This window comes from Spodoptera frugiperda, chromosome 12 (assembly GCF_023101765.2).
Source record: "Spodoptera frugiperda isolate SF20-4 chromosome 12, AGI-APGP_CSIRO_Sfru_2.0, whole genome shotgun sequence".
Lineage (NCBI taxonomy): Eukaryota > Metazoa > Arthropoda > Insecta > Lepidoptera > Noctuidae > Spodoptera > Spodoptera frugiperda.
This window is the reverse complement of record NC_064223.1, coordinates 7599409-7613918: the sequence shown is the minus strand read 5'-3', so window position 1 is coordinate 7613918 and position 14510 is coordinate 7599409. Positions and strand designations below refer to the sequence as shown.

General features: G+C 34.3%; 1 protein-coding gene across 7 annotated transcripts in view; it reads right to left on the bottom strand.

Annotated features, from left to right (window-relative positions):
- LOC118262198 (multiple C2 and transmembrane domain-containing protein) overlaps positions 1–14510 on the bottom strand; it is a 46903-nt gene that overhangs the window by 806 nt on the left and 31587 nt on the right. For all 7 annotated transcript variants that reach the window (XM_050697793.1, XM_035573357.2, XM_035573358.2 and 4 more), the window contains 9 exons: positions 12645–12828; positions 7444–7640; positions 6404–6626; positions 5912–6060; positions 3023–3159; positions 2660–2730; positions 1317–1420; positions 531–640; positions 76–173 (listed from right to left, as the gene is read on the bottom strand). In XM_050697793.1, coding sequence (XP_050553750.1) covers positions 76–173; positions 531–640; positions 1317–1420; positions 2660–2730; positions 3023–3159; positions 5912–6060; positions 6404–6626; positions 7444–7640; positions 12645–12828 — 1273 coding nt within the window. The remainder of the gene's footprint in view (positions 1–75; positions 174–530; positions 641–1316; positions 1421–2659; positions 2731–3022; positions 3160–5911; positions 6061–6403; positions 6627–7443; positions 7641–12644; positions 12829–14510) is intronic.

Genomic DNA, 14510 nt, shown 5'->3' with positions numbered 1-14510 from the left:
CTGTTAAAATTAAAAATCCATATTGTGCATAATCTCTCCTATAGATATTTAAAATACATTATCTGTTATACTGACCAGCATCTTGTCGTCCGGTATCCGTGATATGAAGTCCAGTATGTCGTTGTTTGGAACTCTGTCAGGGTTCAACACTTTGCGCATGAACTTGTAGATACCTGCAAATTATAAAACACATTTAAAATTATACATAGAATACTCACTATATAGAGTTTAGGTACTTATATGAAGCATTAAATGAGTGCCACGAGTCCACAAGTGAAATTATGTAGCGTTTAATAATTAAAATATTTTAGGTAAATGCTTAAACTATTGAAGTAAATAATTATTATATTATCTGCTACTAGCGTCGTCACCGCGTCTTGCGTCGCGGAATGCTTCTCATGAATATGAGCCTCTAGTATGGCTTGTAACTAGTTGAGTTTCTCGTCAAAGATTTATACGTGAGTAAGCCGATAACAAAGTAATTAATAACACATATAATTGTAATTTCATTATTTTAAATGAATACATACCTAAAGCCATAAATATATAATTTATGGGTATGATGTAGAGTGCAACGGTGGCTGCAATCAGTACAGTCATCACGAGGTAACTTAAGTACGGTACCGCAAACTTAAATAAGCTGTAACAAGAAAATAAATAATAAATTATTAGTATTATTACATACGAGTATCACTAGAACAAATGCGAGTTTATATCAATTTTTTAGGGACCGAGAAGCCGAGAGTGTACAAAACGCAAGTAAGTATGACTGAAAAATGTTTACTTGTATGTTACACTTAGTAGAACACTTGGTAGTACACTTGGTAGAAACCTAGACAAACGGTAGACAATGATTGTGTTAAGTTGGACAAATGGTAGCGTTAATTTGTAAAACAATAGAATATGTAGATAAAAGTAATTAGGACGAAACTTATTTGTTTCTTTTTATCGTTTTTAGGTCTCATTTAAATATATCGTTAGGTTTTAAACTATTCTCTTATTGTATGTCAATCAAAGTTTTGACTTTTGAAGAGAATTTGACCTTTCATTTGTTTCGGTAATTATGTTTAAAGTATGTCAGTCAAATATGTAAATCTCGTTTTACACACTTATAAAGGTAATATTTTGAAATGAAATGGATATTTCCGAACCGATACGAACTTCAAACCTTAAAGAAAAGAGCATCTCCTCAAAAGGTCGGTAACGCATCTATGGCTAGTCTGGTGTTGCGGGTGTTTGGGCGGCACTGATCGCTTACCACCAGGTGACTCGCTTGCTCGTTTGCCACTTATTCCATAAAAAAAAATGCTACTTACTTCCTGATCCTCTGCAGTAGAGATACAATGTAGTCTATTCCATCCTTAATCGTAAATGTGAGATCCTGTAGTTCATACAATCGAGTTTTTATTGTTTTGTCGTCCTGAAACAAAAAGTAGGTTAATTAATACATACCTACACTTTTTTTACTTATAGGGACTTCGCTTGGAAACGAGCTAGTTTTGGTGTATATTTGTGAATGTAACCATGATACGTTGCTTGTGTTGTGTTTTTCAGGGTAAGTAATGTTACCAGAGGCTCAGATAACCCTCTCTTCAATCTACCTAATCTTCAAATCCTTAACTCCTAAAATGCCGACAACGCACTAGTAAAGCCTCTGGTGTTGCAAGCGAGGGGCAGTATCGATGGCTTACCATCAGGTGATCCTGTCTATTCGTTTACTTATCACATAAAAATACACGAGGATGTCTTGGTGCTCAAAAGGCAAATATATTGGATAGATAAGTAACCAAGTAACCTAGGTAGTGAAAATAACAAACCATATCATAATGTATCAGATAGCCTGTCGATGAAACATAGTTTTGTATGGGGAAGAACTGAACCTACGCACCTACATAATTAGCAAGCTAATCTCATCATAGATAACAATGGATTTCTTTGAATCTGTGTATTTTTCCTGTTGATGCATCTACGTATGTAAAGGTTAATAAAATGTAGGTAATTGACTGCATACAAACAGTAAATATTACGCTACAATATGTCTTCCTATGTACCTACTACGGGGAATTGACTCATTATATAAACTGACATTAGTTATATAAAAAGAGGTAACTAATTATATATTTACTTGTATATGTATTAAGATAACTTTTTCCAAAGTTAAAGATACGGCTTAGAACATTTCCTACAATGTTGTTTAGGATGTTATATCCGATTTGGTAATGTTTAAAAACAAATAAAACATATCTTTATTTGTATAACTAGCACTACTGTGCTGCAAACTAACACAATAGAAATTTAAAATTATCACGAACTTAATTAGTGTGTCCCATTTATCGCGGTTTGATTTATGCATGGATTCCAAAGTATCTTAGAAACAATATGCAAGTACTTAATAACTATGCATTCTATTCAAGAAACCACTGAATGTCGTAATCGTTTTAAATAAATAATATGTACAGTCGAAGTCAGAATTGGACTAGCAATCTCACAAGCAACAATAGCTGTACTTATGAACCTTTTTGTATGTATGTATGTGTACCTATAGACTCAGGCGCCGCAGGGCAGCCGATAATGGTCATTGCAGTGTAAGTGCACTAGTGTGCCGTACGGTCACGAGTCCAAAATGTAAATAAGTAAATCATTTCTTGAAGGTACGTACCTTAGTTGAATCCAGTTCCTCTTCTGAAGAGTCATCGTCAAATTGAGAGATAGGAATTAGATTTGCTGTATCTGAAAACGATGAGAAATTATGTGATCAGTCAGATTATTGGAGATTTTGTTGTATACGACCTCAATGAAATGTGTTCAAAAGCTATTGGTGCCCTGGTATGGAATCTTCTTAAGATGACTTAGCATTTAAGAGCTTCACAAAAGAAAGATAATAGTACATCCTTGATATCCTTGTTATTATCATTAAAATGCATGTTATTGTTGCAATTTTTGGGATTTTTTACTGGTGACAGTAGGCTGTTGAGAACCGATCGTACACTAACACGGTTTTAAAGACAGTTGAACAACTTACTTCGTGTAGCCCAGAAGTATACGAATGGGACGACTGCTAAGAGTGGGGTCATCCACATTCTAAAGAAGAACCAAAATAGCAACCAAGCGCCCAGCGCCAGTGCTGACTTCTCTCGGTTCTCCCACTCAAACAAATACCTGGAAGTATACAAGAATAAATACCATCTTAGACAAACAGATAGATATATTACATTTTCCAAAAAACAAATATATTTAAACACAGAAGACCAAATATTTTGAGGGAAAATAATAATGAACGGTCAACAACCTTTAGATGGACAGGAACTGTTAGCACTGGTTGGACAGTCCCAGGTAAAAGCAAACAAGTGGACAGGTCAAATACCTATACACAGAAAACCGATGCGAAACAACGCTTGCGTTGTGTGCGTGAGGTTACCGAAGACCCAATTATCCATTCTCTCAATTCCCGATTCCCCAACAACCCTTAAATTAGTAACTCTCTAAAGGCCGGCAACGCATTTGTAACGCCTCTTGTGTTTGAGTGACCATGGACTGCAGTCTGCAGCGATTGCTTACCATCAGGTGATCCTTCTACTCGTTTACCGGCTTATAGTATAAAAAAAATCTATAATCGATACTGCAGACCTTCAAGAAAGACACTAGTTTCCAAGTATCATGTGACTTGTGTGGTTAAGTAGCGCGGGCGTGCATCACATCACAAACCACATTTACCGTATTGTTAGTTCATTTAAAAGAATATCAGGTTTTCCTATATTGTTGATGTCATGATTAAGAGTAAGACATACGGATATTTTTAAAATACCAAACCGATATTCATTTAGTAGGACTTGAGTTTAATAGTTTGTTTATTTTTGTAGACACCTCCACGTGTAGGAATGTTTCATAATATTTGTTCAATGTCTACTTAGTTTAACGGGATTTCAACCTATTTTATATAAAAAAGACAATTAAACGTCTAAAGAGCATAGCGATGACTAATTAGTAACTTCATAGTTGAAAGTAGATCGATAATGAGTAATTAAGGAAAACGTTACTCATTAACATTTGTCTGTGCCAATTACGGAATAGGACAAAGTATTGATTGATGTTTATTTCACAAATCATGATTTATTTACATCACATATTAGTTTATGTGGGACACACATACTTAAATAAGTTGGTGTTTAGTTTGCGATTGCTAATAAGAAATAATTTAAGAGCTCTATATTTCATTAGAAGAACACGAGCGTTTTACCAGGCTACGCTGCCACGCAACACGCAATCCATAATTTCTATACAAAAATAATATTTTTTTAATATAAAATGTATACTGTTACCTGATCAGCATTTGACCTAGCGCCATCTATCTCTGCCCCTATATCGAAGTTACGATAGTTTCGTGTCAAAAACCAAATATTACGTAATAATCCCTTTTGTGTTGTTAATTACTATTACACATTTATGTACATTATTGGTCTTTGTTTTAACACGTAATGATGTCACCGACTCGTTTTGTGTCATAAAAGTTGGTTCGTACTAGGTACAGGAATTCATCATTTGTTTATAGTTCTTGTAGGTTCTACTTAACCTACTCATGGGATGACCAGTACGTACCTAGGTACCTACCTATATACCATGCTGCTGATACCTAGGTACATAGATATCATGTAGGAATGTAAATCCACGGCGATATTTTACGGATAAAATGCTAGTCATTGATAAAATGATTCATCATTAAGTATCATTCTAAAGTTCAGTCCAAAGTCTGTAGCTTTTTTATGAATAGGTAATCAATATTACCGCATTGGTCAAGTGCTTGTGAAGTGCTTACACTGGTGTGAAGTGTATGAGGCCTATTATTCAAATATTAAAGTTAAGTTAAAGATTAGGGATTAGTTAAGATTGTGTACCTACTATTATAGTTTATTTTATTCTTTTATTTTTTATGATATAAGCCGGTTAATGAGCAGACGTTCAGAGCAGCCTGATAGTAAACGCCACCGCTCATGGACACCCGAAACACCAGAGGCGTTACAAGTGTGTTGCCGGCCTATTAGAGGTTATGAATTTAAGGGTTGTTAGGGAATTGGGAGGGAAGAAAAGTAACTGCCGATTTCAATAAGCGAAAATAATAATAATAATATGGGATTGACGTAAATTTTGCCGCTTGTCAGTCGCATTCTCATAGATTGAGTTTTCTACTCTCTTGGTACACAAGGCAATGGCTTTTGGCTAGTAGCACAGGTTGCTTAATAAAGTTAATTAGTGTAAATGCTTTCTCATTCATTGTGCTACGATTCGATAGGTACATGTAATTAGGTCTTGTAGGTATAAACAGTTATAATTAAATTAAATTTATTTTAAAAGTAATTACAATGTCCGGATGTTGTCAAAGGAAATGCAAATATATAATTAAAATACGTTTTCGAAGCGATGCACTGTTCAATAGGGCGCTATCGAACGGTCAACGAACGACACGAGAAACTGTGTTAGACGATTTACATAGAAATAATTAAACAACCCGGTTCTACATAATGTACGTATAATTACTTCACATAATAGTTTCTATGTTTTTCTCGAATTATTTCATTAAATAAGAGTAAAGATTTTACTTTTTTAGGGTCGCAACGCAATAAACAACTGTAAATTAAGGACTGAATTTGCGAGAAATGTTTTAATGCCTGATTTTGGAAATAAAATACAGTTAAAATAGACCATATATGACCACTTTGAATTTTGTCCTAGTACGAGTTTGCTTCACGTTGGTTTGTTTATTCGATTAGTTGGCCAATCAGAGCGCCGAACGCTCTCTCGTTACAATTTCGTTCAATGAAAAGCAAACTCGTACTAAGTGTACAGTTCTATGTACCTAGTGATTGCACCAACAATATTTTTGCAATACATTATAAAGTAAAACACAACTACTCACTTTAAATGTTCGTTGCCGTAGTACACAACCGTGAATATAACTTTGATGAACTTCAGGTTGTTGTAGATGAGCGGTATACTAAATGTCCGCGGCGTGGGTTCCGTATACTTGTTCGTTTTCGGACTTAATAACCTTAACGATGCTTTTATCTGCAAAATAAATTATTATAATTAGGTAACAATAATAAAATATACAACTGTAAGTTGTAAATGAAAAAAGTTATTTCGGTTTTCGCGTGTGGCGCTGCCGGCGATTTTGGCATTGCATTAGGACAAAATTTTAACTTTTGAGTTTAAAAATTACTTTTTCATGGCACACCTTCAATGGGTATACTACACATAGTAATATTACATTAAATCACGGAAATTGTTCATTAAATCATGCCAGAAACACTCCATCGGCCAAATATTCACATAAAACAAAAAGCAGGGATAGAAATAGTTCCAGTGTTATTAAGCCTAAAATATTGGAAGCAATAAAAGTATAAATTACCGGGTTCCACGCGATGGACATTTGTAATTGAATTTTCGGGGAGTTTCCCTTCGTTAGCACCGATTTCTTCGGTCGGTTACTGAGGTCGAACCATGCCTTCTCATCATTCACTATTGTCAGTAGAGGTATCGATATCTTGCCGAGAGTTCCATCTTTCATTGTGTTTATAATCGATTCATCCTTTACTGTTATTGTTAGTGTCGATGTTACGTCGTCTATTGGGCTGTTGACAAAAGAAAATATATATTATTTGGATATAGTTCGATGGGTTGTTTGTAGGAAAAGTAATGGGTTTGTGGGACTAGTCTCTAAGTGTGATCCTTAAGCAAGTAACAGTCTACCTAAGCTAAAGCTTAAGATTTACCTAAGCTACCTAAGCTTGAGCTTAAGTAGATTGTTGCTTGCTCAAATACAGTAGAGTACAGTCTACCTAAACTAAAGCTTAAGCTTTAGTCGACTTCAGCAGTCTACCCAAGCTAAAGCGAAAGCTTAAGTATACCGAATCCCTAATTGGACCCTAAAGTGTCTCCCAAGGCTTGATGTCTTCCAATGGCTCAATGCTTTCCCCCACAAAAAGGTTCTTAAGTGTCAATCGATTTATAAAAACTTGTAATCCGTTTCGACTTCATTTACCCTGTGGACTTTGGACCACACATCGATTACCTGGTGGCTCTGACGTAAGCCCTAAAGCTTTTTTGTAGGAACAGGTTTAGCAAATATAAAGAACCATATAAATCAAATGTGAAACAAAATGAGGATAAGCTTATTTTTTGAAATGTTTAAGATATTTACTGACTATATATCGTTACCTGCTAATCTGCATGTTCTAAACGTAAAATGAATTTATTACCTATGTTTAGTCAACAAAGAAAGACATAAATTAAGAACATTAATAAATCTGTAGATAGCAGGTATAATATTTTTGTAACGTTTGCCGTGTTTATTTCCACATATTCTTTCTTCTTTGTCAATTTCGTACATAACAAGACGAACTAATAATATGTATAGTGCTTGCTTATCAAACATTGTATAGTACTTACAAGGTAAAGCTTTTATTCCACGTTGGGTCTGAAGTGCCAGGCACCGTATGCGTCTGGACTCTGTTGTTGTCCAACTCTAAGATGCAGTAGGAGTCTGCCTTCCCGCTGAGACCGAGCGCGCTCAGCCCTTCAGCTCCGTACACCGTCACCGACAGCTCACCAACTTCCCCCCACTTGTTGTCTAGACGGTACCATGTCTGGAAATAAGAAATAAAGTTAATATTCATTTAAAAATTAAGATGTACAATGTATTATATGTGTCCATAGAATGGATTGGACAAAAGGAGTGATGCAAAAGAAACGTTTTCTTTTATCAAATTTCTTGGTCTCTCATAAAAACAAACAATCTGCCGTAGATTTGATTTGTCCATTTATAAAATAACTAGGTCTGAAACCTACTTATTTTATTATGGTTTTAAGTACAGCTTATCCCCGGAGCTGCGGACAACGTAACAGGTTACCGGAGCTCCGGCTCAATGCAGGAGAAGGAACGGGGTGGTTTTTAGTCAGTAAGAGTCTGACACACAACTCAATAGATGATTTTCCCCCCTCAAAAAAAAGTATAGCTTATCTAGTTTTTAATCAGGATCCAAAAATATCCTAAATGCAAAATAATAAGTACATTAATGTCCTTTTTATAAACATATCCGTATGCTCATACATAATATAGACGTAACACATAGGTAATAATATCTCTACAATTACTATACCTCCGCGAACTGTTAGCAATATTTGTTTATTTATTAGCATACAGCATACAGCTAAGTATTGGTGTCAATTTCAATAATAAAAAGAATATGACTACAAAAGTGGCACGTCGCATTGATGATTGACAGCTACGATTAAGGTTCATAGAATTAGATAGTTTTCTATGACGTCATATATTTTTTGCGTCATAATCATTATTTTTTATTTTTTTGTACCAATGACGTGCGAATAAGATCGTGGGGTCAGATCCTGTACTCAGATATCATTAGTGAAACAGTCAGTATATCTATACAATTATAAGGTGTACATTGGTTCATCGATAAAAAGGCGCGAACAAAAAGTGTTTACTTGCGTCAATATTTTTTTATTGAGTACAAGTATTGGTTGTAAACAAGAACCGTTGATTTAATGGAGCTGGTAAAAAAGCTATTGATTTAAAAATAGTTTAAGAATTAATAAATTAGCTTGGTCTTAAAAATATGTATTATTTCTCTGCTGTCATGACTAAGACATTTATGCTAGGATAAAAATGTCTAGTAATTTTACACAACAACATCTACATAATATGTAAGTTTATGACTACTTCTATGTAGGTAAGTTATGGGAAATTTTGTATAGAATGGTGCAACATTACTAATAAGCCCAACAATGACGAAGAGACATGAATAATTAATATAAGATCAACACTAATACAAAGTCGTCATCATCATCATCATCATCATCAGCCGAGAGACGTCCACTGCTGAACAAAGGCCTCCCCTTGGTCCTCCACAAAGTCGTATATGAATCAATTAATTACTCAGTAATAAGGTATTTATTATTTACACCTTTCCTTCTTATTGACGTAGAAGTTGTAACAAACGGGTCACTACATAATAATATTCAGCTCTGTCCATTTATTTATTTTTATCAATATTAAGATGTTGCTTGAGTTACTTCCCCATAACGACGACAACCCGGAAACATATTGTAAGTAAATTAATGACAAGAATCATGTCGTAAAAATGCCCATGTTATAAACAAGTTGGTCCTACCATCTGTGATACCCGTCCAGCCACTTTTACCTGCGTCATCAATTTGTTGGAAGCCAGGAATATTCCGACAACGAAAAAATACCGGCTCGCCAATGTTTACGAGACGAACTTGATACAGAGGACAGCAGGTCAAACTACTCCTTTCTGCCAACCTCCTTTATTGGATTATCAACTTTATTGTTTTGATGTACAGTTGGAATTCCAATGAAAAAATTAACACATTGGAGAAGGTTAATCTGATACAGTGAGGTGAGTGGGCGCCTAGTCTGCTGACACAGGCGTAAAAACCGAAGGATAAGACGTAAAGATCAATTCATATCGGTACTTTTGTGGAGATTTTACTGACGTTTCGTAGTAGTGGAAGATTTGCTGATCTCTATATTGGGAATTTCTATTTTTGGCGAACTTAGGTTGAGATAAATATTGTGCTCAAATAAGGAGGTAAGGTCAAGATTGTTTGATTCGTATTGAAGAGTTTTTGTGTTTGGCACACTTGTGTGTCATCTCGCTTTTCACTTGATCAATTAAGATCATTCAGATATCAATTTCATAATTGATCGACAATGACGATTATTTTAATGTTTTAAGTTTTTTTTTATTTATTGTTTTTAAACATGTGTTTGTCTGTATGGATACGTCACTTTAAAAGTTCTATTCTATTTTGTAGATTCTTGAGAAACAACTTGCGATATGAATAAAGCTTTATGCAGCATCGCAAGCAAGGTTATATCAATCTTTGTACGAGTATAAACCGCAAATTGACGCCAACTTGCACATTTCACTTTAACAACGGTATTTTATTGCATTCAAAGAATTTCGAGGTTACCATAAATGTCTGACTTTATCCTTGTAATGGTAAATGTTAAAGTGCATACTTTCTTAATTAAAGATAATCAGGAAGTTATTAAGTCAATGTTTATCTTATTATATGCAACAAAAGGAGTTCCACAGGAGGAAAATTGTGTTCGTTTTGTAGTGAGGTAATGTGTTTTTACTTGATGCTAGTTAAATATTGGCTAGCGGCTAAGGTTACTGTATAAGGATAGGTAGGACACAAGAATTAACGCATTAGGATGAGTATGAGTACAAAAAAGTTTTCGGTTTTTTTTTTGTTACAGCACATTATCTACTGTAAACGGTGAACTATAGCTTTGAACAAAATCTTACATAAAATTTTGTAGTGTGTAAGATTATTTGACTTTTGCTAGAAAAATCCGATGATCTTCTAAAGAACAGTTTATAAGGTGATGCTAGTCAAACTTACGGATTTATTTGATGTTCTTTGCCATACGAAATAAGTCAAAATATTTGTTCCTTGGCCCTTTCTCCAAAATATACGTGAAGAAATTGGTTTCGATCCTCACCGTTCCAGTCGGCCTTGTTTGCCGTCCCATCGGTCATAAGAATGAGTTAGTTCGAGAGACTAGTCAGACAATGATTGATTCATTACTACCAATTAAGTTTTAGAAAGTAGGCAGTAGTGCCAAAGGTAACAGAAACGTCATAGAAGTTGAACAAAACTTTTACTATCGAAATCTAACAGTATCCAACGGAAAATTTGCAAAAGGCCGCAAAAACAACATTAAAAATAATTAATATGATGTTTATAGCCTACATAATATATTAATATATACTCGTAATACGTTATTTATAGACGTTTTCTAATATTAGAATCCAAAATGAACAAAACAAACTTCTGCCTATAAATAGAAGTATAACTTGTATGGGTCACTCACACACGCACATATTTGCCTATTGATTTAAATTATAAAAAACTGTTTCTGGTTTTTTTGCGTTTGTAATTAAGTATGTATTTATTGAAATCTATAACGTATTTCAAGTTATTAGAGATACCTTTGTCCTGTAGTGGACGGAATGGTGATGATAATTCTACTCCATTTTTAATGTAGGCTAAGGCTAATTAAGGCTTCTTTTTCTTGCATTTCGCACTACCTGGTAAAGCTGATCCCTGGCCCCATATCTTCTTAACTATCCTATATAATTAAATAGCACCTAGCAATCCCAGTACATAGAAATAAACTATCGATAGACGTTTAGATGTAAAGGTAGTAAAATAAAAATAACAAATTGGTTAGAGTAGGCGGTAGTTACTTTAGTCTATTTAAAGTTGGTATTTCCATTAATTATGATTGATAGTTCAAACAAGTTATTAATAGACCAAGTAAGTGACTCTTACTTCCTAGACCAATTAACATAGTATAACCATGTTTGTTATTTATCGAATGGTTAGGCAGGAAGGACGAGATTTGTTAACTTATTTAGCAATAGGTGACGGAGCTTAATACGAGAATTCCAATTATGAGAAGGGATGAAAATCAGGTGACTAAACTAGAGTCGAATTTATAGTGTGAATGAATTTAAAGGATGAAAAAAATCAAAGAAAAAATGGGCAGATTGATTGTGTAAGGAACGATAGGAAGGATAAAATGTTTGTGATGCTTTGCGGATGCCCTCTGCCCCCATCTAGGGGACATAGGACCTTAAGTCAAGTAAGTCATGTTTGTGATAAGATGACTCCCGTAACAAAGGGAAACAAAGAGGTAGAAGACGTTTTGTCCTAATAGTCCCAAAGAAAGTAGAGAAAGATTATGAGTAAAACTCCTTGCATTTTGTTAGAATCAGGGTGTTATTCACTGCAGCCTCTCTTATTAACGCCAGACTAGATACAAACTACCGGCATTCGATTATACTAACAAAGTCAATTAAAATATTCTAAGAAATTAATTTAAAATGCGGTACTGTTTTTTTTTCTAACGAAAAACTACCTGTATATAACGGTCAATTCAAACCGCATGTTCTTAAATAATTCCGCAGATGATTCTAGAACATATTGGCAAACATCAGCGTGAATCAACAATTCAAATTATATAATAATTATTTTGTTTTGCTTATTGAATACAGCCTCGGAATCTTCCATTGAACTTGACCATAGATTTTTTATTCAAGTTTCCATAGCCAATAACAAAGGTTGTTTTTTAAAGAAAATGACTTTAGTGAAGTGTGTACATGACTTATTGCGGTTAAGGATAATATGAGGAAACCAAATACATAATAACAAATCGGAAAAAATACACGAATTCTTTCATTCATTCTTAGAAATGGGTAAAACAAACTTTGGGGAAAATCACCTACATAATATTTTTTTTAAGTTTAAACCGACGACGTCTGAAACCCGTTAGTTGGATTTTCCTTTTATTGATATAGCGTACACGCCTATTTGTGGCCGAAGGTATAACCTTCGCGAAATGTAGTAGGCGAAGGCGAAATGTAGGTAGTAGCTATAAAGCTGAATACCTACACACATTTACCAATGCATTTGCAGATTTCATCGCAACTGATCTCGGGTCGGGAGTAAGGGATCTCCCTTGCTTGCATCACGCTTACATTCACTCTGTTAAAAATTCTATGAAAGAAATAAACAGTTTAAATTGTACTTACAAATTTCTCCACCTCAGGAGCAGCGTGGGTCACGCCATTTGTAGTAGGAACGTTATCCAGGAGCATAGTTCTTGCTGTCGCACTCAACGTGATCAGCATATGTAAGGATCCTTGTCCACAGTCCAACTCCTGCCACAATTCGTGCGTCTTCTCTTTCTCAAGCTGCGAGAGGTCGATGACACATCTGTAAAGATCAGCTGTTCTAAAATCGACCAAAATACCTATTTCCTAAGATTAAGTTTAGTATGAATTCCACTGTCATGTTTTAATTTAAATGTGAAGCGGTCAACATTCGTAGTAGTATTATGAAATAATAAAAACTTTGTTTAATTTTTTTTTTGTGAATAAATGTCTTAATGCGCGTTGAACGATTTCGCGCGGCTTACTGATGACAACCAACAGTTTAACAGCAACCTCTAGTTCTAATTAATACTTTGTTTAATATGGAAATCCGTCCAAAAACGTTATGTCCAAATGTGTTTTTTTGCCATTAGGCATATAAATAACGCATTATCTACGAAGTGGTCAGTTGTGTAGCTGAACATTAGATAATGTACCAAAAATTAAGAAATAATATGTTGATTAATAAACAAACAAATAAAGCATTTGATTATTATTTCTTTGTCAACTGTTTTCCAAGGTCTACCTGAGTTTTTTGCAGAATACCGTGTAAATAATAATTAAGGCCCTTGGTCATAACTCACAGTTATAAATATTCTTCAAAGTAAATGAGACTTATAATTGTGAATGAAGTAACAAACAAAAAAAACTCTTTGTTTTGCTAAAACTGGGAAAATTGATATGACATTCATATTGTTTTTGTGAATTTTGACACCAAAGATCACAAATAATTCCGTTAATACGTACCTATAGAATTACCCACTACTTCTAGATGTTTACCACAGAGAATATTAGTACTTTTCCACGCACACGTATAACCCGGAACGTTAAAATTCTTGAGTAACGCTTTCTGCGTATGGATAAGTTCAGTCAGTGACGAGGAGTCGTCGACCTTGTACAACTCCGAATTTATTAAAGGGGAGGAAGAATGTCAAAGTGCGATGACAGTTTCAATATCAAAACACTTTTTTTTTTAGGCTCAGGCACTAAGTATGATTTTGTTTTACGTTTAAAGTAATCGAATCGTTCGGCACTCTGATTGGTTAGTATAATCGAGCGGGCCAACCAGAACGCCGAATCGTCTAACTCATGCCAGGTATCTGTTGTATCCCGCTTTATAGATAATATAGATGTCGCTGTAATCTAAAGAAATATAATTTTGGAGATTTTTGAACAGGTATAAATGAAGTATTTATACTATGCAATAAAATAACTTTAGCGGTCTTTAGAATGAATAAGGAAGGCTACGCTTAGGTGACCATATAACACTAAAATTCTTAAAAAAACGACTGACCACTAAAGAAGTAATCGAAAAACAAAAGCGTGCGTCAGCATTAAAACACAAAAAATGGTTTTGGCGTAGATGTTAAAATTGGTCATAAAGATTTATGTACCAATTAGTTACACCGTAAGAAGTATAATTCGGTGTCTGTGATGAGAACCTTCATTTTATGAAATAGGAATCTTTCTTTAAGATTGTAAGCTTTTAGTAACAATTTCTGTATCCTATGATATGGTTTGTAGAACATTTTATTTTATATAACTGCGACAAGCTCCTAGTTTTCAGAATTAATTAATAAAAAGTAAGTATACAGATAAGATAGTGTCAATCCAACATTTTTGTAATAAGTAACCTACGCATTTCACAGAAAAAAAACCATAAGTTTGTTCAAGTTTTTTTTAAATATTTTGCAACATAAATGTGGAGACGATGTTTCGTTCCTTTTGAAAAAAATAATTAATAAA